The sequence below is a fragment of the Thunnus albacares genome, chromosome 18 (assembly GCF_914725855.1).
Source record: "Thunnus albacares chromosome 18, fThuAlb1.1, whole genome shotgun sequence".
Classification (NCBI taxonomy): Eukaryota; Metazoa; Chordata; class Actinopteri; order Scombriformes; family Scombridae; genus Thunnus; species Thunnus albacares.
Window position 1 is genome coordinate 5,091,609 of NC_058123.1, and position 23,125 is coordinate 5,114,733.

Sequence of the window (23,125 nt, forward strand, 5' to 3'; positions counted from 1 at the left end):
CTTCATAGCTTAAAGGGGACGTATTGTGCACATTTACACGTCTATATTTATATTCTTGGGCTCTACTGGAATATTTTGGCAAGATTTACAGTTAAAAACTCCTTATTTATCTTATATTGGCCCTTTAGGCAGCCCCTCAGTTCAGCCTCTATCTGAAACAGGCCGTTTTAGCTCCTGTCTCTTTAAGGCCTGAGTGAAATGCCGTCGTTATTTATGTTATTAGTTTAATGTTATTAGTTACACCTGTGCTGTTCCTGATGTTTCAAAATGTCTGCTGTGAAAATGGTTTGTAGGTTTTCTTACTTTATCTCCCTTGAAAAAAACATAGACACTGACACCTATTGAGTTCCACTACATGCCTGATGTAGACAATATAAATACATAATACTACAATGTGTAACTGAGACCCGAAGAGTTCAATATTAAATAATTAAATAAGACATTATAAAATGAATAACCAGGTTAATAAATGCAGATAAAAACACATCATATAAATATGAAGTTGGGAAATAATCCATCAAACTTTTAAAACTCAGCTCATTATTATAAAATGTTATTTCAGTCTGAATCTTTTCACAATAAATGTTTTTAGCAGGACATTTTAATTTATTTATGTCCTTTTTCTAAAATTTGAACTTTTGTCTTTTTAACATCCTAAACCTGTTAGAATTAGACTCGAAACAAGATGAGCTGAATTTTAAAAATGTATTGGGTTGATTCACAAGTTCAAGTTTATAACATATGTTTTTGATAATGTATTTCATGATGTCTTATTTATCTATTTCATATTCAACACATTCAGATGAGCCTCGTTCCTCCTACGGCTGGCTGAAGAGCAGCTTGTTTTCTGTTCTTCTTCAGTTTGGGCCGGACCATCCTGAGACACAGTTTGTGTAGTCTGACGGCTCGGTCTTTTCTTTTAGCTCTCCTTGTGTTTGGTCTCCTGACCTTCAGTCTCACTGCCTGTAGATGGAGCTGCTCCTCCACGTCTGCACCGCTGCTCTGGTCCAGCTGAGGGAGCTCTGCTTTCACCAAGACTGCTGTACAGCTGCAGAGCAAAGAAGAGGCAGGGGTCGTTATGTGATGCTGTACAGCAGTAATGGAAATTAACAAAGTACATTTACTCAATAATGTGGTGCTTGTTATTCCCATTTTATGTCTCTTCATACTTTTATTCTACTATATTTCAAAGGGAAATGATGCTCTTTTTCAAGTCAAGTCAAGTAAATTTTATTTTTATTTTGACAACTATAGTTACTGGTCACTTTTCAGGTAAAGATTTTACATAAAAAACATATAATAAGCTTATAAAATACAACATAATTGTTAACGATTGAACCAGTGGTTCCAACCTTTTTGGCATGTAACCTCTTACATATAAGTAGTGTCTAGTTGGAGCTTCTTGTCACATGTCATATGTCTACAAGTGATTCACATTTTCATCAAAGAGACATTTCCCCTCTAAGCTTCTCACATGGATTCATTTAAATGACCGTTTGAGACCCAAAGAGGTAAAATTATCCAAGATAATATGAAAAAAAAACAAAGATTAGAGAAACATGCTGCTTATACACGGATGCTTCAGTATTGATAATCTAATGATGTCATGTTTACATGTAAAGGACGAGTTCAACATTTTTCAAGTGTGTCTTAAACCAACAGTCAGGAGCCCAAATGAACATTGAAACATGTTTTTCTTGCTGTAATCATTCCTCCTGTTCATACTGACCATTAGAAGATCCCTTCATAATGACCTTACAATGGAAGTGATGGGGGACAAAATCCACAGTCCTCCTTCTGTGCAAAAATGTATTTAAAACTTTATCTGAAGCTAATTAGCGAATGAGTCAAATCAAGTAGATATCTTTCAACGTTACAGTCTTTTTAGTGCCAAAGTTCCTCTTTTTGTTACTATACTTCCACCTGCAGCTCAGCATGGAAACACTGTCTGAGGAAACACAAAGAGGGAATTTGATGCTAAAAAGACTGTAAATGTGTCAGATATCCACTTGATATGACTAACTCAGACTGATGAAGCCTCATATAAGCTTAATCATCTACTTTTAAATGACTGTGTGGACACACTGTTTATTTTGGCCTCCATCACTTGCACTGAAAGCACATTTGACGGATCTTTTAATATCCAGTATGAACAGGAGGAATGATTACAGTGAGGAAACTGACTCATTTATTTCTTGTTGTTGCTTATTTCCACATCCAGCAGTTATGGAGCAACATCATCATTCATGTGGAGTCGTGTTTCTGTCCACCTGGTGAATGTAAGTCCAATATTCACTCTCTTTTAGCTCTGTTTTTGCTCTCTACCAACTCCTGAGGGAAATATCTGGCTCTTTAGCTGCTAAATGCTCCACTATGTTCACCAGCTAGTCTACAGCTAACTGTGTCTGTTTGCCGTTTGGTGCTGAGCAGGTAATGTACAGCGGCTTTTTACAGCTTTTTCTCTGAAAACAGCTGCCTGCTGCGGCCCAAAACGACACTATGAGAGCGCTGAGAGTGAACCAAAACAGTAAAGTTGCAGCCGGACAGATAAACAACGAGCTGAAACTCACTATAAAGCTCCGTAACGCCGAGGGACACACGTGTGCAAAACATTACTGACCATGCCAGACCACGTGAAAGCATCTATGTCTGTGTTTGTATACTAACATGTTGCCTGCTGTGCAGTCTTGTGTCAGGAAGCAGGATTGAGAGATGTGTCCCAGCAGAAGAGTTTGTACTTCGGTCAGTTGTCTCTGTTTAGCCAAAGTCTGAAAGAATCTAGATGGACAGACAAACATGTTAGAGACCGACAACCATGCCAAAAAAAAACACAAATGCAGATGTTGAGCCAAATCGAGAAGAGAAGCAGATAGAGAGCATGTGTGCAGACGTGAGATTATGATAACATCCAAGGACGTGAAATGACTTCTGTGCAGATTCACAGAACTCTTTCACCTTATGTAACAGTGTCACTCTGAATCTGTGTGTGTGTCTACTGCTTATGGCCTAGTTGTGTGTTATGAAACACCACACCGTGTCTGCCTTTTTTTTTTACCTGATATGCACGTATTTTAAGGTGAATGCACCATTATCACACTGTCAGTATACGGTCTGCAAATAGCACTGTAAATATTTACTCCGGAGGTTAAAGAAGATTGTGTAATCAATACATGACGTCATTAAAACGCATCTTGATCAAGTGTCTCTAATAATGAAGTTTTATGCAATCAAAATGCAGAATGAAATTGGTGTTTTTTGTCGATTTACCTGGTTGTACAGTTGCAGTGGTACAGCGTCCTGGGCTCAGAGTTGTGGAGGCCGTATCTCTCCTGCCGGGGAAGGATTTTGTTCCTGCACTCGTCAAGATCCTTATAGATACCACATGACAGCCGGTTGTCTGCAGTGGGGAAGCAAAACATCTTTTTAGTACTATTCCTGTAGAAAAATCCATCTGCTATGAGGGAGACTTGAGGGAGACAACTAATCTGTTGATTATTTTCTAGATTGGGTTTATAAAATGTCAAAAAATGGTGAAAAATGTTTATGATCAAACTTAAAATGTGTTGTTTTGTCCTGATCAACAGTCCACAAGCCAAATATATTCAGTTTACTATCAAAGCAGACTAAATAAACCAGAAAATATTCACATTTAAGAAGCTGGAACCAGAGAATTTGGACAATTAATCAACTATCAAAATAGTTGGCGACTAGTAATCTGTCAATTGACTAATCGTTGCAGCTCTAATCAAATACCTGTGATATTCTGCTCAGGCAGAGTTTGGGTTTTGGTGGGTAAAGTGTTCCCCAGATCGTCTCTATGCTCAGGTGTTGATCCTGTAGGTGCCTCTGATGTGTGATTGTCTGTGGAGGCGGTAACGTTGGTAACAGGAGCGATGGAGGTAGACGGGGAGCTGGTTGAAGGTGTGGGGACGGTGGATGCTGCGGCAGCGATGGAGAACAGGTGTGGGTCAGACGTGCTGTTCTGCAGGCTTATTGCAGGTGTGGTAGTGTTGATGATGGAGCTTGTGCTGTTCATGCTGGCGTCGGTTGGAGTGGTGTACTCGTAGAGCGTGGGTGGATGCACCACAGCATATAGAGCCATTTGAGTCTCTTTACACCTGTAAGAAGCCACAGAGGTTGAAATGTTTAACAAGCTTCATCACTTTCTTGCTGAGAGTCAGATGAGAAGATATGTGTCCTTTCATTATGAAGCTAGAGCAAGCAGCTGGTTAGCTTAGCTTAGCATTAAAAACTGAAAACAGCTAGCCTGGCTCTGCCCAAAGGTAGCAAAAAGAAATGGACATTCCCACACATAACCTCCCATGAAATCGCAAATTCTTGTTTTTACACTTGTGTTTTTGAACAGATGAAACAAACAAGATATAACATGTTAATTAGTGAGTTTTAGAGGTGTTGGTAAGTGGATTTTACCTTTGGACTGAGCTAGGCTGGCTAGCTGTTTACCTCTGCTTCCAGTCTTCATGCTAAGCTAAGCTAAGCTAATCGCCTGCTGGCTATAAGAGAGTGAATATGCATATTTCCCAAAAAGTATCCCTTTAACATCTTAATTTGCATATTACTTGTACATATATATCAATTAATTCAACAGAGTTCATGTTTTCAAAACTTTTAAAGGGTTTGTTCACCCAAGTTACCCTAAATAGCTTCTAACTTCCTTCTATTGGAAGTTAAAGGAAATTTGAGGCTGATGGGAATGTCAGTTTTGCAGATATTTGGGCATAAATTAAAGTATTGGACAAATTCTGTCCTTATGATGCCGCCACATGAGAAGTAAAGGGGTCACAATCCTGAGGGGGAGGCATGAATATCTGAACCAAGTTTCATGGCAATCCATCCAATAGTTGCTGATGGTGTCACAGCAAAGGTTCACAACCTTTTTGGCTTGTGACCCCATAAAATGAAACAGTGTGACCCCTTCTTCATCACAGGTTATGACCTCAGTGCAGGCACGAGGTGTCAGCAGTTCAACAAAAGATGATTTTTTGTTTCTCAGACTGTTTCATTTGATGGATTTTTTGAGCCCTGAAGTCATGAAAATATGCTGTATTTCACAAGAAAGATGTAAAACAAAAAAAAATTGAAAAGTAAGAACAAAAATTTTTTAAAAAGCCATTTACATTTCTAAAATAAAGCAAAACTATCTGCATGACTTTATACCACAAGAGTTCAATGAGAAAATATGATTGTTTGTACTTCCAGTGAATCCACTAAATCACTGGTAAATTCACAATTTTCTTTATTGATTTGTGCTCAAATGACAAAACTACATCCACAACAGTCTTATTAGATAACCTTTACTCACATTCCAAACCAGTTTCTCTGTACACACTGGAGTTGGTGGGAAAACTCGAAGCAGTGCATCTTCAGCAGGTTAAAGAAGGTATATCCCACTACGTCAGATATCCTGTCGTTCGCCTCCTTTAGACAATTGCGAAACCTTTAACATGTAACATCATGGTTCAACAGTTAGAAAAAAGGCATCATAGAAAACACATATAATAAATCTGTTGATATTTATTGGATAGTTCATGAAGAAGTCCCTACTTGTTGTCACAGTCACAGTGCGACATGGTGAAGATGTTGCTGTTGAAGACGCCGAACTTGGAGTCGAAGGACAGGATGGTGTCTTTGCACTGGTCGTGTTCACGGCAGCAGCTGTCTGTGTCTGAAAAAACTCCTGCAAGAGATTAAACGAGACGGGGGAAAAGGAGTAAGTCAGAGGAGGGATGAATTACAGGATTATTATCTCAAACTGACGTCAGAGTCATTCCAGTTTGATCTGGAGCAACATTATCAATGAATGATAATGTTGCTTGGTAACGGCTGGATGTGGAAATAAGCAACCGTTTGCCAAAAAGTTCAACATATCAACTTAAAAGGTGCCGATACGCCAGTGTTGTGTTCACTACTTGTTTCTGCTGAGTACAAGTGGACAAAAAAGAATCGATTAATGCAGGTTTAAAGGTTCTCTGTTGAGTTTTGGACCACTCGTAACGCTATGGATCGATGTTTTAAGGAGGAGGGGGGGGGCCTTGAATTAATATGCTCTCATGCACGTAGATGATGTGATCACCTTTGACCTTTTTTTTTCAAATCTGTGACTTGCAAGTCCTCCAACTTCATGGAAGTGCACCAGTGAATGCCCCTTTAAGTTCTTACTTGTCATCAGATGCACAGAGCAAAGGGGGAAACTTTATTAATGATATTTCTGTCTACTATGTAAATACAACATTTACTGCACATCTGTCAGTCCTGAAAGAGGCATCTGTCTTTTGTTGCTCTGTTATCATAAAGGGTGCTGCATGCTGTAAAACCCTTTGAGACAGAATTGTGATTTTAATTTCTTTTTTATAAATGAGACAAGTAATACATATAATGCTTTTTGTTGGCCAAAACAAATCTGATCCACCCAGACAAATAACACAACACACACACACACACAGGCTACTTATATACAGTATACAGATACACATATACAATACACACGCACTATCCATAAAACACACACGCATACCCACACAAATAATACACATATACACAAATATAATTGAGGTCAGAGGTGAACAGGGCCAACAAAAAATGTAAATATCAGCTGTAAAAATGTGTGATTTTTAACAGGAAGTGCGCTTTACAAACTGGGGTAGTAGAGTTTGACAGATGAGGGCATTTACCCTGCAGGCAAGGTCTAATGAGGCTAGTGTGATGCATTATGGGAAATGTAGGATCCAGTGATTTTGAGTTTGACCCATATAGAGGGAAAATGTCTTCTCGAATTATGACTAATCTTTAAAAAATCTGCTTTTTTTTTATGGAAGTGCAATATTCATATGTCGTCAAATGCACCTTAGTGTTTACTGTCATATGACTTTTTGTTTATATGATATGAAAATTATGTGGAATTACTTGTATAATATGACATTATTTACTGCGTTTGCATGATAATTTTTGGCACATTTAAAATGAGTTATCAGGCTCCTGACTCCTAATCACAGGATATGAGTGGGTTTTTTATTTCTGAAGAGGTGAAAGTATTCAGGCAACAATTTTAAGAAAAGACAGAGACAAATCAGCATCCTTTTTTTCCTTTCTTAAATATCTGGTGACCTCTCACAGGTTGGGAAAACTGATCTATAAGTTCATAAATTATAGTGAGATAAATCACCAACATACCCAAATCTGCATATGATGGCGCTTTGTTGCCAGATCCGCACCAGAGAGTCCCCGGCACAATGAAACCGCGCTTCACACGCTGATGGCTCTTGACCTCTGACCTTTCATGTCGATCTTGACGACCCCCGACGCTCCTCACCTCCCTCTTCCCCGCGCGCTCAGTGAGCTCGTTGAGCTCCGGAGAATCCAGAGAGACGCACACATCCTCTGCCTCAAAAAACACGGAGTCCAAATAGAAACGTTCATCATCTGGATGATCTGAAAACTCCTGCGTGCGCTCCTGGCACAGAGACAAATAGTTCTGGATCAACGCTGCGTCGTCGCTCCAGGAGCAGCCGAGCAGATGAGTGCGCTCCCCGGACCAGACGCTGTGATAGAGGCGCAGGGATGAAGCGGCCTGCCGGAGAAAAGTGTAATGCGCTTCTTGGTTGGATGTAACTTTATTCCAAGCGCAGAGGATCGAGGTTTGTGCAGCGGTGCAGCTCAGGAGTGATGATGTTAAAATGACAGCGAGAAGAGGAGCGATGCGCGTCATGGTGGCGCGTCGACGGAGCAGAGCGGCTGAATGAAACAGGCTGAGAGGCTGTTTGATGTTAAACTAATTATTGCTTCACTCACTGAGGACTTTATGACAGATTAACAGACTCCACGTTGGTTTTTAAATGAGAGAGGAGGAGGGGGGACAAGGGGGGAGGAGGGGGGGAGGAGGCACGCGGGGGGTGTTTACAATAAAAGCAACATCCAGATCAGTCTGAATCATGTGACCTGTCAGTGTAGTCAAACATCACTCCCTCTATCTGTGACTCACACACACACACACACACACACACACACACACACACACACACACACACACACAGTGGCAGTGACCATGACATATTGATTAACACACACAACCACACAGACACAAATAGGTTTATCAATCTGCAAATGTGACTTATATATCGATAAGTGACTGATGTTGCCACTTTCTGTCATTTCATAGCCCCCAATAAACACAAGCTAAATACACACTTCAATTAAATGTGACAAATTAATCAATCTATATTGATTGATTGACCAAAAAGACCACTTGCACATGCACTGTGGTTCATGCAGCTGAAAGCGTTGATATCATTAAACTCTTTAAGCTTTTGATTAGAATATTTGTCATTGTTCTTTATGTTTTATCTAGTTTTTATTTCATTTCATTTTAATCTATTCTATTGATTATCTTGTCCGTGTGCATTAATCTCAAGGGTTTGTTCTGTCTTATTATGAGCTTGTCAGTCATCTGTAAAGCACTTTGAATTCCAGTAAACCTGTATGAAAGGTGCCATGAAGTGGCAATCTCATGATTGATTTGATAAAGCTGCACTTTGTCCCGCTTGCAGAGGACTTCTGTACAATATAAACTGATATAAACTGATATACAAATATTATTGCGACATGTTTTTTGGAGGGTGGATGTATTGTTGTGGGGAAGTTGGACCAAATAGATATTCATCTAATTTGGAGAACTTGTTGCAAGCAAACATGGATGTAAAAAATAAAGGTTTCAAAAAGTTCAAAACATTCAGCTCTAGACCTCAAGGATACACTAAATGGGGTTTTTGGGGAGTAAAACTAAATATAAACAGAAACTGCATAAAGTATAACTGTCAATATGTTAAAGAGAAGATGTGTAAAACAAAAAGTCTTCTCATGCAACCTTCGAACCTACGATGTTGGTGAAACGTGAAAGACCCTCTCTAGATCCAGTATTTGGTTTGGCCATTCTGGGCTACTGTAGAAACATGGCAGACTCCGTGTAAGAGGACCCGCTCCCTCTATAGATATAAAGAGTTCATTCTAAGGTAACAAAAACACAATGATTCTTATTTTCAGGTGATTATACACTAATTAAAACATACTTATGAATATTATGAATAATATAGAGTCTGTTTCAGTAGATGCCACTAAATTCTACACACTGTTTGTCTATAACGTCCAATTTGTTTCCTAAAGCTCGACATCTTTAAAAGATGCTTATTTTCTCTGACAGTCCAAGTTTACTATCACATAAGATACAGATGTTAATATCTTGATAAACGAGTATTTTTTTGAGATGTTGTGGGTTTTGTCGTTGGTGGTTGTGTGATGGTTGAATGAGCTGCCAGCTCCATTCAGTCTGCAGACTCTCCTGGTGCGTTCAGGAAACACCTGAAAACTCAACTCTTTAATCTTTGTTGATTGTTGCACTACTTTCTTGTTGTTTGTAGTATTTCTTATGCACTCGTCTACTTCCTGTTATTCTTATTTTAATAATATTTTTTTTTTAAAAAAGAAGAAGAGCAACTTCTGTCTAGCGCTCTTTCACATTGCACTTTGACCTGGTCAGGAAGAGTTTGTCCCACTGCTGAGTCACTGTCCTCTGACGCTTGATTTTGCCTCACTGGTTAGTCACTTTGGATAAAAGAATCTGCCAAATGACAAAATGTAAAAAAAAACAAAAAAAAATTGATGTTTTTCTAAGTCGACTAAAGAGTTCACAGAAAACAATTCAACCCTCCTCACCATCCTGATAATTCATACAGTCCCTAATATACAGTATATTTTTAAAAGATTATGCAAACAGTTTTTGTGATGTAAACTATAAAAGGGAAAAAATATATTTATGATAATAAAGTAATGTTATGGTCATGTTTCTTCAGAGAGATGCTTCTCCACTGAGGACATTAATATACTTGCTTTTTACCAACAAATACTGTAATAACGTGGCTGAAGAAGAAACAATGAACATCCTGTTCCGAGCTGGAACTTGCTTTTTATATATATATACTGGTCTCTACTCGTTACCCAGTCACTTTATTATTTTAGAGTCCTGTCCAGACTCTCCCGAGCCGTCAGCTCCATCTAGTGACCCTCTGAAGGCTGAATGACAGACTTTACAAGAAATAAACATTCTCCTCTAATGAAACTACGGTTTGTTTAGCCTTGTTTGTTTGCTCCAAACCAGTTGATGGAAACGCACCTATTGCATTTTCTCTGTTTTTCTTTCTTGTGACATTTCAAAAGTTGTCTTACGACTAAATACGACTACTGCGGAGCGGCATGGAGACATCATATAAATGCAGGTAGCTGACACCGTGAAGATTTTGTCCTTTGTTCCCAACTTCTTTATGTCATGACTGCTTAAAATGAAACACTGTCTACTTGCCTTAGTGTGGGGATGAGTTGTTGTCCACATGCAGTTCAACCAAGGAGCAAATTTCCCTGCTCGGACTGTTTAATTTGAAGGATTTTTAGATATCTGAAGAGGTGAAATAATTTAACAAGAGAATCAATCAATTTCTTTTTTCAAATGTGTCTTAAAACAACAGTCAGGTGTCCATATGAACAGTGAAAGAGGTTTTCCTCGCTGTAATCATTCCTCCTGTTCATACTGGATATTAAAAGATCCTTCAAATGTGCTTTCAATGTAAGTGATGGAGGCCAAAATCCACAGTGTGTCCACACAGTCATTTAAAAGTTGATGTGAAGCTTATATGAGGCTTCAGCAGTCTGAGTTAGTCATATCAAGTGGATATCTGACACATTTACAGTCTTTTTAGCATCAAATTCCCTCTTTGTGTTTCCTCGGACAGTGTTTCCCTGTTGAGCTGCGGTGGAAGTATAGTAACAAAAAGAGGGACTTTGGCACTAAAAAGACTGTAACAATGAAAGATATCTACTTGATTTGACTCATTTGGACGCTGAAGCTTCATATTAGCTTCATAACATTTTTGCACAGAAGGAGGACTGTGGATTTTGTTCCCCATCACTTCCATTGTAAGTGCATTATGAAGGAATCTTCTAATGGTCAGTATGAACAGGAGGAATGATTACAGCAAGAAAAACATGTTTCACTGTTCATTTGGGCTCCTGACTGTTGTTTTAAGACAGATTTGACAAATGATGACCACTCACATTTATCAAGACGCCCACTTGCTTCCTGAGTGTAACAACACTTTACAACCAGTTACTAGATTTTCATTTTTTTCATTTTTTTTTTTTACTTTGATGGTCAAAATAAGGCACTATTTTTACTACTATTTTAATATTTTAAGTAAACTTCATGCTAACAGTAAAGTCAGTAAATGATTAATTATATTTCTTGTCTATTATCTAACTAAATGAGGTGCAGATATAAGTCTAAACTACTACATATTGCAGAATTCTACACATTGATTATTTGGTTGTCTGTCCTTCTATATGTTGGCCTCGTGTGCAGGTCAGATCATGTATTGATCGGCCAGCTTGTCAAATGTAAATGTTTGGGTTTCTGTCTTTAGATTTATCTTAAAATAGGATCTCTCTGCTGCTGCACAGAAAGGTAGATTATGTGTCAGTTTATATCCCAGGAAAGACTTGTGAGAGTGTAACAAGTCCATAAACTTTTACCCACTTGGACAGAAGACAAGTATTATCAAGAGAAGTCAAAGTTCACAAAATTCTCCGCTGCGTGTCTGTCTGAGCTGATTGGTTTAAACCTCGCCTGATTCAGACAAAGTTTTCTGCCATGTCACAACATATATCAAGCAAGGAAAAGAGCAAAAGAAGTTCCATGATGTCTTTATTTATTAGTCACGTGTATGCGACATCTTGAGTTAAGACATGCATCAATAAGAACACAGAGAGCACAATGTTGATCATGTAGCCGGAAACATGAGTGCAGATCTGATAACCTGGCGTTAGAATTTCCTCAGTTTCACAAGTCTTTCTGGAATACTTTGCATACTTTCATTTGTTCTTATTAATAGAGTTTCATGCAGAAGCATTTTTAGGGGTTTTACATTTCTCCAGAAGGCAGACAAGAGAGCTCATGCATGCACAGGAGTAGAAGGCGGTGATGGCGAGACCGACGTGTCACCTGCAGCCAAGAGTTCACATTATTTAAGCTACAAAACATCTGTAATCTTCCCCCGTTTATTCATTAACATATGCATGATAATTATGCACAATAACACAAGCAAAGTGAATGTTTTGATGCAAGCACTCCAACAACGAGGTCACATACGGTAGATCAGCTAATTACGCAGGATGTGATCTCATATCACCAGAGCACAGATTCAAGGCGGGGGTAACAGGTCAGAGACGGAAAACCGGGAATTCCCTCGGTTGGGTCTGAACACGGAGGTGCACTTCATTACAACATAATGTAGTGATGATGATGATAACAACGGCTTATCTTCTCCATAAAGTATGATAATTACTCTACTCAATCATTACCGCCTGTCAGATAAGGTAAATTTATTATATGATACAGATTATGATATGATGACAGTGACAGCGTCCTGGTTTTGCTTAGTGGTCACTCCTCTTAACAAAGAGTCTCAACATCCATGTTGGTCAGTTGAAAACTATTGTGAATGCAGCTTGCACATTGCACCACATAAAAGCAAGAGGATAATAATATCTGTCCACCCGTGCTCACTGGAAGACAATATTCTACAGGGAGAGAGAGAGAGAGAAAGAAAATACATAGACGAGGGGAAGATGTTTTAATCTTCAAACTGGACGGTGTTGTCGTTTAGCAGAACATGCCAGCGCTCAATCTTCTTGTCTTTGTTCTTGAGGCATTCGTACCAGTGCTTCAGACTCTCTCCTTTAGCCTGGATGCCGAGCTGACATCCTCCTGAAGGCAGAGAGAAAAGTAAGCGTTAATATGTAAACAAGACTAAACAAGAGAGTGCAGACACATTAGCAGCTCTGTGAGGATGTAATTATCACAGCTAATATACTAACTAGTTTACAATTATAATGCTAACATGCTGATGTTTGAAAGGCTGAATTAAAAACCGGGAACAACTCAGGAATCTTCAGGTTTACTTCATGTAATATGGGTCTATATAATTTGATTAATCAATCAGAAAACTGCACCACTGAAATACAATATGAACTCTGACATCCTCCATCTTGTGGTCCTGGTCTTGAAGACAGACTCTTTGTCAAAATCTAGTTCAAAGAGTTTTAGTTTATATTGAGCTCATTTGTTGTAAAGTTGTGTTTTATCAAACTGCACACAGAAAACTGAGGAACAAGTCATATTATTCCATCATAGGAGTACTGCAAGGCTGCAACCAACTATTATTTTCATTATCAATAGGTCTGACAGTTATTTTCTTTAATTTAATTGATTGATTGTTCAGTGTATAACATGTCAGAAAATAGAGAAACATATTCTGATGACTTGTTTAGTCTGACTGACTGTCATGGAAAACTAGCAAATATTCACATTTGAGTACTTAAATGATGAATCATTGGACCAATCAATTAATCATTTAATCATTTCAGCTGTAGAGTACTAGTATGTGCAGTGGTCGTCAACAGGGGCCCAACAACAACCATGTTTACCATCTTAGTTTAGCATGTTAGCATGCTAACATGTGCTAATCAGTCCTAAACACAAAGTACAGCTGAAGCTGAAGGGAATGTCATTAGTTTAGCAGGTATTTGGAACAAATAATGACTTAATGATGATGAACGAAATTATTACAACACATTCAAATCCCCCCAGGATGTGTTGTAATTGGATGATGGGAATATATATGTGTGTTGTAATTGGATGATGGGAATATATATGTGTGTTGTAATTGGATGATGGGAATATATATGTGTGTTGTAATGGGATGATGGGAATATATATGTGTGTTGTAATGGGATGATGGGAATATGAATGTGTGGACCGAATTATATGGCAATCCGTCCAATGGTATTTCACTATGAACCAAAAATTTCAATATCATGTTGGCACTATAAGAACAGTCAGGGATCACCAAAGTTTACTGGATCCATCATCTGGGGACCATGAATGTCTGTGGTAATCTGTTAATCTCTTACTAGGCATCTCATTTTTGTGCATAACCCCGAAAATAAGAAGGGTACTGTTCTTCAACCCTTTTGATTACAGTCATAACACTGGTCTCATTTAAATCTTTACATTTTACAACAAAAAAAGAGTCAGAATGAGTACAAGTAATCCTAAAAATAATGTCACCAAGGCTGAAGTCTTACCAGGTTGTTGAGATATTTCAGTCTGGACCAACATGGTGTATCGACTGACTGACAGACATTTCCATCTCTAAAGACATGCTGCTAGCATGGCTAAAAAAGATAAATTGGATGGATGGATGGATGGATGGATGGTTGGATGGATGGAGTGAAGGATGGATAGATGGATGATGGATGGATGGATGTATAGAAGGATGGATGGATGGATGGATGGATGGATGGATGGATAGATGGATGGAGAAATGCAATTGCAGATGAGCATTGGTTAACTTACCAATGAAATCATTGGATTTTCCCATGTCATAGTCCCAGACAGAGATGTCGAGAGTTTTCTTGGCCAGTTCTGCGTGTTTTATTTCATAACTGAACTCCTGAAATACAATGATGACACAAGAAATAACCGAGTTTATTGTGAAATCCATGACTAAGATCTAAGAGCACAGGATGACGAAGTGTGTGCGAACAGAAATAGAAACAGACCGACCTCATTAAACTCTGGATTGAGGGTCTTCTTTTTTATCTGTGTCTTGTTTTTTCCTTTCTTTCCCATATCTGGCTTCAGACATCTACACCACAAAAGAGCAAAGAAGGATAAAATAACTGCACCTCAGGAATGTCTGAATATTTAAAGGAGTAGTTTGACATTTTGGGAAAAATGTTTATTCGCTTTCTTACTCAGAGATAGATGACAAGATTGATACCAATCTTGAGAGAGTCTTATCAATCTTCTCAGTGGTGAAAGACGTACTCAGATCTTTTATTTAAAGGACCAGTGTGTAGGGTTTAGTGGCATCTAGTGGTGAGGTTGCAGATTGCAACAAACTGAATGCCCGTCCCCTCCCCTTCCAAGTGTTTGGTTTGTCCATTCTGGGCTGAGAAGAGGACTCATTCTAAGGTACCGAAAACACAACAGTTCTTATTTTCAGGTGATTATACACTAATTAAAACATACTTATGAATACTTATGAATGTTATATTCCATTTCTGCCAATAGAACCTCCTAAATCTGACACACTGGTTCTTTAAGTAAAAGTAGCAACTCCACAATGAAAAAACAAACAAACTCCATTACAGGTAAAAGTCCTGCATTCAGAATCTTACTTGAGTGAAAGTACATACTGTAAGTATTAGCAGCAAAATGTACTTAAATTATCAAAAGTAAAAGTACTCATTATGCAAAATGTCCTCATTTAGCGGGTTATTTTTACCATATAAATATACAGGTCATAATTGGAACATTAATACTGACTCACTGCAGCTTTTTAATATGGTTTAGGTTATAAAAACTTATACTGTTGATATACTATGGATCTGTAAAGTAGCTTTAGTAGTAGCAGAAGCTGTGAAGTAAATTTACAGTGGAGTAGTATAATATTTCCTTCTGAAATGTAGCGGAGTGGAAGTATAAAGTAGCATCAAATGGAAATACTCGAGTAAAGTACAAGTACGTCAAAATTGTAAGTACAGTATTTGAGTAAATGTACTTAGTTTCTTTCCCCTACAAGATCTTCTCATCTAACTCTCTGCAAGAAAGGAAATAAGCATATTCATACTATTCCTTTAGCCATAATCTGGCGAGTACAGTACATACACTTTGACAAATGGGTCAGAGTATCCGTTGGAGTCCATGGCGGCCAGATGAGCACAGCGGACCACGCCCACTATCAGACGACCCTGCTGACTGCTGTACATCAGCGAAACCAGGATACGACCCCTCTCCTCTGAATCCTCACCTTCGTTCAGCTGCATACACGAGTAAGCGAAGGTTTATTTCTTTTCAACACAAGCGCTTCACAAGGATAACATTTAGAACAAAGCATCAAACCAACAGAATACACACAAACACACAAAAAAGTGGGAATAAAAACAAAAATGCACAAAATGTCGGTTAAGAAAAGCATTAAAAAACATACCACACATGCTCACAAAGTAACAATATTCATTTCACTGATCTTAATGCTCCTTTGCCCTGCGCACATATCTGGAGGCATTAAACTGTGATTATCATAATATCTACTAATGGAGGATAATGTACTTGCTTAAGTGCAAAATTATCTACAAGCATATTATGCAACAGGATTATCTCCATTCACTTTAAACTTTTGCATTTACTCCTACTGAATGCACAAATCTTTAAACATGGCTCACAAATATATGGTTTTGTTGGGGTCTATTTTAAGCAGCGGATGAATTTGGTGTTCTAGTGAGTATTTGTGGCAGCAGGACAGTATGTGTGTTCATGGTGGTGAAGGAACATGTCACCCAGTGCAGCAATGTGGCTCACTGATATGTTTTTAATAGTTTTTGGACAACAATGGATGTCTATGTAGAGATGCACCAATCTGACTTTTTCTTTCCTGATCAGTACCGATCCGATATTGGTGATCTCTTTTTCCTTTTTCCTAAACTTAATATCTGTATAACTCAAAATGTGGCATTTTAATCATTTTTATGTAACATGAGGACTGCTGCGGTGCTAAATACTCAGCCTGCAGTACACCATGACTGAATGAATGTAACTGATAGCGGAAACAGTGAGCTTTATAATGACACTGATAGAGAAATTTAATGTGGATCGATAACGTCTGGCTGACATCGGATCCACTTAATAAGGTCAGTATCGGATTGTAGCTCTGTGACACAGAGGAATAAGATCTATCAGGCTTTGGATGCACAAACAAAAAAAAACAAACTTGTTAGTAGATTAATTAATTGTTGGTTTTGGTCTTTTCATGAGATTTGTTCACAATAAGGAAAATATATAATATCACCAGCCTTACAAGTTGTGATTTGTTGCTCTACCTTTACAATTCTACATTTTTTATTATATTCATTCTAAGTTTACATCTTTGAATTGCCATGTATACAGCAGAAAACATGAGATCTACAGTATCTGAAGGTCTTACATCATCCTCGTACAGAGCCATGCCACGGGCCGGACCTCCTACGGCCTTCTTCACCTGCAAAGACAGAAAACAAGATATATGATAATGATGATAAATCAGTAACTGCTGGATATGGAAATAAGTTCAACATATCAACTTAAAAGGTGATGATATGTTCACAACTTGTTTCTGTTGCCACCAAGTGGCCAAACAATCAGTCACTGTAGGTTGAACCATAGTGTTGGGCCAAAAATCTGAGACCACTAGTCAAGATACTTATATTTTGCATTTGTTTTAAATGTAATACTAATTACAAATGATAATATCAACTTAACAATTTGAGTGAAAAGCTGAATCTTTGAAAAATGTCCATGAATTTCAGAATATCTTAGTATTTGTCCACCTTTTGCTTTAATGACAACATGCACTTGAGCTGGAGTGGACTCCAAAGTTTGTGCAAAACTTGATGACCCACGTTATCCCAGCATGATGTGACAATGTTCCAAAGAGCTTCTTCTTTCTCAGTCTTCAGATGTCCAAATTAAATGTTCAATAGGTTGAGGTCAGGTGACTGTGGAGGACTTCACGTCTTCTTTGGTCTTCAAGTAGTTCTTGCAAAGCTTTGAGGTGTGTTTGGAGTCATTATCCTGCTGCAGTGTGAATCCTTCTCCACAAAGATGCAAACCAGAGGGTCCAGCACGTCTCTGAAGAATGGAGTCGTACTTCTCCTCGGACATAGCGGAGTCAATTCATAATAATAATAACTTTATTTATATAGCACCTTTTAAAAACAAAGTTTACAAGGTGCTTTGACAGACAAAGCAAAAAGCAGTACAATGCAAAGCAAACACATGAAACAGAAAACAATAACAGATCTGACCTTAAAAAGATGGCGGCCAAAGGCAAAGAAAGACAATAAAGAGATGATAAAAAGTTTAAAAGAAAGATGAAACGTTTAAAAAAAAGTTTAATAGAAAGATGATCTAAAGACAACATTACATAAAAGCAAGTCTGTAAAAATGGGTCTTAAGAAGTGATTTAAAAGTAGTCACTGATTCTGCAGAGCCTTATCTCCTCAGGCAGGTCGTTCCAAAGTTGAGGGGCTGTGATGGAAAAAGCTACGGTCACCTTTAGATTTAAGCCTCGACTTTGGAACAGCCAGAAGGATGTCCAACTCCAGAGTAAGCAGAATATTCCCACCACCATGTTTCACTGTGGGTTTGATACACTGCAGTTTCATTATCTCTCCTGTTCGTCTCCTTACATACACCCTTCTGTTACTGCCATACATCTAAAACTTGGATTCATTAGTAAATAGGACTTTTTTTCCCCAGTCATCCACTGTGAAATGCTGTTATTTCTTAGCCTTGTTTCCCCTCCTGAGAAGTGGTTTAGAAACTGCTACTCGTCCTCTGAGACACTACAACAAAACTTTGTTTTGATGGTACTTTTGCTGATTTGAGTCTTTCATTCTTTATTTAGCAAATTCTTTATCTGTGACTAAGTTGCTCTACTATCTCTCAGGGAACTAAGCTTCATGTATTGATCTTCTGATGGTGTTGTCGCTTTTTGGTCTGCCTGATTGTGTTTTGGAAACGAATCCACTTTCTGCAAAGTGTTTTGGAGCTCCGTGCACCGCCGCCCCCCTTAGAAACCTTTAGTCTAGTCATGATTTGATGCCGAGAAAGCTCATCTTTGCTTAGAATAACAAGTTGACTTCTGACACTTTCACTTAGTTCTGATGCCATGTTTCCCACTCTCACAGAGCTACTTAGTAAGCAATGATCTGCTGGAAACTTGAGGCACAGCCGAATTTATAACAGGCGAATACTGGCTGCAAGTTGAGTTACATGCACGAGCCTTTGATGAGTAGATCAAATCCTCCTGAGTGTCATCTGAACACATGATTCAATGGAAGAGATACAACTCAAGGAAATCTGACCTTTTCTACATAGGAGTTAAGTTGGTTGATGCCTCAAATTTGCTTAAATAGTGCAGAATCTTAAATGTTTCTTCTTCATTTTACATGTCATAACTTCTTGTGTTTTTAAACGTTTCCGAATCCTCAAACTTAATGATTATTTCCAGATGTTTATGTGAAAATATTAGAGATTTTCAATGTGGTCTCAGACTTTTAGACCCCACTGTATAAGATGTCAGTGTTGTCTTCATGCTTACCGGGATCACTCTCTCTAAACAAACACTGAAGTTCTTCTTCTGGTCGAACTTCAGTTTCTTCAGGGCCACTCGTGTCTCTCCTATGAACTCATTGTGTCCAAACTTGTCCTCGTCGCTCACTGAAAGCCTGCAGACAGACGCGAACTCAATTAAACTCTTTTACTTTCATCTATTTAGTACAATATTGAAGGTAAGGTGGGTTAAGGTTGTTCTCACCGAAGGGTTTTGCGTGACATTTCATCATCGGTGATGCCGTGGTAGATCAGTGTCTCATTCCACACAGGATTCAGAGTGTTTTTAAGTGTCTTGGTGCGAAGCTTATTAGACTGAAAAGCAGCAACATGAGACAAAACATTCAAGTGAGAAGAGAAACATAAGAGAAAGACATTTACTAGTATGTTATTTCCATTATTGTGAGCTTTAGCTTTAGCTAGCTAGCTTTAGCTAACACATTTCCTGTCTTTCCAAAATGCTGAGGCATGATACTGAGATTTTATTTGTATTTTTTAAGTACAACGGTGCTGAGAACACATATTGATCAGATACTTGGTAGGGAAGCAAATAAAATGTCCTTTAACATCCAAAGCTCCCAGGAGTTTTAGCCCTGGACGTGCTATCAAAACCTTATGAGCCCTTTGTTGTTTTAAGCAAGGTAAAAGATAAGTTAATTTGTTAGCATTCAACAGCTACAGTCTCATAAGGTTTCAATAGCACATCCAGGGCTAAAACTCCTGGGAACTGTGGATGTTAAAGGACATTTTATTTGCTTTCCTTCCTAGTGTCCGGTCAATATGAGGCTGGAGCTAGCAGACGGTTAGCTTAGCTTAGCTTAGCATAAACAACACAACTATGACAACTCTTCATCTCATAAGTCTAGTAGCACTAGTGTATGCTCATATATTTGATGCCAGGAGCACAAGGTGATTGGTTTTTGCTTCATCATATTAGCTGAGCACATTCCTAATTTAATAAATGCACCCCAAGCATATTTTTTCAGTGTATCAGCTAATGCCCCGTGGCACATCCTGACGATGTGTTTATTTATAGCTGCATAAATCAATATTTTCATAGAATAATAATAACTTCAGTCAGCACCTGTCATGTAAAGATGCAGCCCCAAGAGCTGCTATAAAACAACATTAAGCCAAAAACAGAAAAGAATAACAATGAGTAAGACGTTTGTTACCGACATGATACGAAACATTGAAAACAATAACAATCAAGCTAATACGAAGTTTAAAATTTAACAAGACTGAATTATCACAAATTATAAACCAGATTTAAAAAGATGGGTCTTAAATTTCCTTTTAAAGATACTTATAGTTCTACAGTCTGGGGCCATAAAAACAGAAAGCAGCCTCACCAGATTTCTTGTGGGACATTTTTATATAAACAAATGACTATATGCAATGTGAAAGCAGTAACTTGTTGTGACAAAATCCACAGAGAATTCCACTATTTTGAACATTTGCTTTGCTTTTACGGCCCACAACTTTACTGTTTTGGTTCATTCTCGCAGTTGTCGTTGACCTTTTTCTGCAGCAGGCGGCTTTTTCAGCAAAAAAATGTTCTAAATAAACGGCCTGCCCTGCACCAAGCAGGAGAGAGACAAAGTTAGCATCTTACTGGTAAAGAAAGTGGAAAATCTAGTAGCTATAGAGCCAGAATTTTTTTTTTCAGGAGTTGAAAACAGAGCTAAAAGAGGGTTAATATTTGGCTCACATTCATCAGGTGGACAGAAACACAAATCCAAATGTCTGTCTGCGAAAACATTCACCATGTTAACTGTATGAGGTGGTATGTATGTGTGACATTAAACTTGTTGTGAAGCCCCACCCCCAAAGTGGCAAAAAACCTCAAAAACAACAATCAAAAAAGCGGATTAATGCAGCTTTAAAACTTTGCCAAGACCACTAAATCAGAGCTGTGCAGTTGTTTAAATCAGCACCTTGAAGTTGTAATGAAGGTTGTACCTTACTGGCTCCAGGTAAGAGGTGCAGCTTAACATACGGGTCAGCAAGTCCATTTGAGTCCATTGGCTTTAAACCCTGAGACACATAAGAAACAACAATAATCAGATCTGGCAGAGTTGATGTGTTTATGTGTAATGTGCACACATTTAGTGCCGTACTAATATATTTCCCATATTTTATTGCTGGAGCTGAGATGTTTCTATAAATGTATTGTCCAGTCTCTATTTACCTTCGCTTTGACAATACAACAGTGCAGGGCGTGATTCTCCTGTTCGTAAAGAAGACTGAACTCCAGACATCCCAGAGTGGCTGCCAGAATGTAAACACAGGAACACATAAGACATCTGAGAGATAAATCAAATCCCTGCAAAAAAAACATCACTCAGAATCACTCCCAGGAATCGCTCTGCAAGTTAACTTAAGACTAAAAATACTGTTACCTCAGAGCAGGGTTTATGCTAAATCAGCTCCATCCAATCACATCTTTGTACAATGTACAACTAAGTGATTTCCTAAGTTTAACAGGACATATCAGGCACATTTCCATATAAATTCTACATTTTTTATTCTGGGGCTTTACTAGAATATTTTTGCATGATTTACAGTTCAAAAAACTCCATATTTATCTTATACTGGCTCTTTATGCAGCCCCTCAGTTCAGCCTCTGTCTGAAACAGGCTGTTTTGGAACTTTGACGATGTTTAACACAGACATCTGACATTCTTACAGTATATTAATGACAGAAAATCACAAAAACCATGCTGTGTCCCCTTTAAGAAAGTTGACTTTGTGGCCAGTCAGGGGCTGATTTCCTACTCTGAGAAGCTTGATAAATAAAGCCCTTGAACATTTACACCAACACCCTCTAAAACAGATAAACATTGATTCGTCACTCTTCATCGCTCCATGGGAAATTTCTTTTGCAGCCAAGAAGGCACATACAGAGGAATTTATATTACTTACACAGATGAAAATGACTAAGAGGAAAAAAGACAACTTCGCTTTCTATAAATCAGAGGTTTGGTTTTAGAGGAAAAATTCAGTCGTACTGGCATCATCTGAGTCATAGTCGATGTCCTCTTCCTCTGTTCGGTCTGGCGTGGGTTTCGGAGGAGTGGGGTTGTTGGCCGGAGGATTGACAGGTGGAACAATTCTTGTCACAGGAGAATGGGATGAAACGTAACTGGAGGCAACAACAGGTTGTCTTTTTTCCTCCACAGCTGGAGGGGACACTGTCTCATCCTTCTTCTCCACATCTGCAGGTGGAGCTGGAGACGTCACAATACTCAATTAGTGAATAATAAGGCCTGAAACGTCCCTTTTTTCCGTATTGATTTTGATGTTAAATCTTTTGAAAGCCACCCCCGTAGCGTTGGATTTATTCTTAGAAGAAGCCGTGCGACTTTACCTGAGGTGGGGGTGACCTCCTGTGCGTTCGCCTGAGGCGGTTTGGAGGCTAACACATGTCTCTCCGTCTTCATTACAGCTGCTGGATGGGACTGACTCTCATTATAGCTGTCAGCTGTTGTTCTTGCTGTCTGCTCCCATTGCTCTGATCCACAGGACTGCTGCGGCTGTGACTCTGCACTGAGCTCTGAGGAAGAAAAAAAATAAAAAAAATAAAAGCATTACTGCCACCGCTACAGCTGCTGTTAGTTATCCGCAGCTCCTAACACCTCACAGATGACACTTTATTTTAACCCTCCTGCCCAATTACACACACTTAAAATATCCTTATATTTGTTTACAACTATATTATGGTGCGTTATAAACCATTTAATGACAGTGTTGCTTTAAAATGGAATCAGTCTCATATAACTCATTGAAAAATGTCATCACTCATTAATTTACTAATTATTCAACAGCAAAAGTAAGTAGTGACATTAC

At 38.5% G+C, this 23,125-nt stretch overlaps 2 protein-coding genes across 2 annotated transcripts in view; both read right to left on the reverse strand.

Annotated features, from left to right (window-relative positions):
• Positions 1-123: 123 nt before the first annotated feature.
• Positions 124-8,625, reverse strand: pla2g3 (phospholipase A2 group III). Its single transcript, XM_044333493.1, has 7 exons — positions 7,192-8,625; positions 5,566-5,698; positions 5,324-5,458; positions 3,754-4,118; positions 3,268-3,397; positions 2,668-2,778; positions 124-1,048 (listed from the first exon to the last, which is right to left on the reverse strand). Exons 1-7 carry the CDS (start codon positions 7,724-7,726, stop codon positions 799-801), a joined length of 1,659 nt encoding a protein of 552 aa, XP_044189428.1. The 5' UTR covers positions 7,727-8,625; the 3' UTR covers positions 124-798.
• A 3,122-nt stretch (positions 8,626-11,747) lies between these two features.
• Positions 11,748-23,125, reverse strand: part of rph3aa (rabphilin 3A homolog (mouse), a) — a 41,206-nt gene continuing 29,828 nt past the window's right edge. Inside the window, exons 6-16 of the mRNA XM_044333481.1 lie at positions 22,647-22,832; positions 22,288-22,506; positions 21,468-21,547; positions 21,239-21,313; positions 19,482-19,591; positions 19,266-19,392; positions 17,109-17,162; positions 15,794-15,945; positions 14,687-14,768; positions 14,477-14,573; positions 11,748-12,826 (exon numbers count right to left, since the gene is read on the reverse strand). Of these exons, the coding sequence (XP_044189416.1) occupies positions 12,693-12,826; positions 14,477-14,573; positions 14,687-14,768; positions 15,794-15,945; positions 17,109-17,162; positions 19,266-19,392; positions 19,482-19,591; positions 21,239-21,313; positions 21,468-21,547; positions 22,288-22,506; positions 22,647-22,832 (1,316 nt within the window). The 3' untranslated portion in view covers positions 11,748-12,692. The remainder of the gene's footprint in view (positions 12,827-14,476; positions 14,574-14,686; positions 14,769-15,793; positions 15,946-17,108; positions 17,163-19,265; positions 19,393-19,481; positions 19,592-21,238; positions 21,314-21,467; positions 21,548-22,287; positions 22,507-22,646; positions 22,833-23,125) is intronic.

Coding starts and splice junctions, on each gene's coding strand:
- pla2g3 (XM_044333493.1), bottom strand. CDS start 7,726: ATGACGCGCATCGCTCCTCTTCTCGCTGTCATTTTAACATCATCACTC. Junction 5,459..5,565: donor CACTGTGACTGTGACAACAA/GTAGGGACTTCT, acceptor TACATGTTAAAG/GTTTCGCAATTGTCTAAAGG. Junction 4,119..5,323: donor CAGAGAAACTGGTTTGGAAT/GTGAGTAAAGGT, acceptor GGCTTCTTACAG/GTGTAAAGAGACTCAAATGG.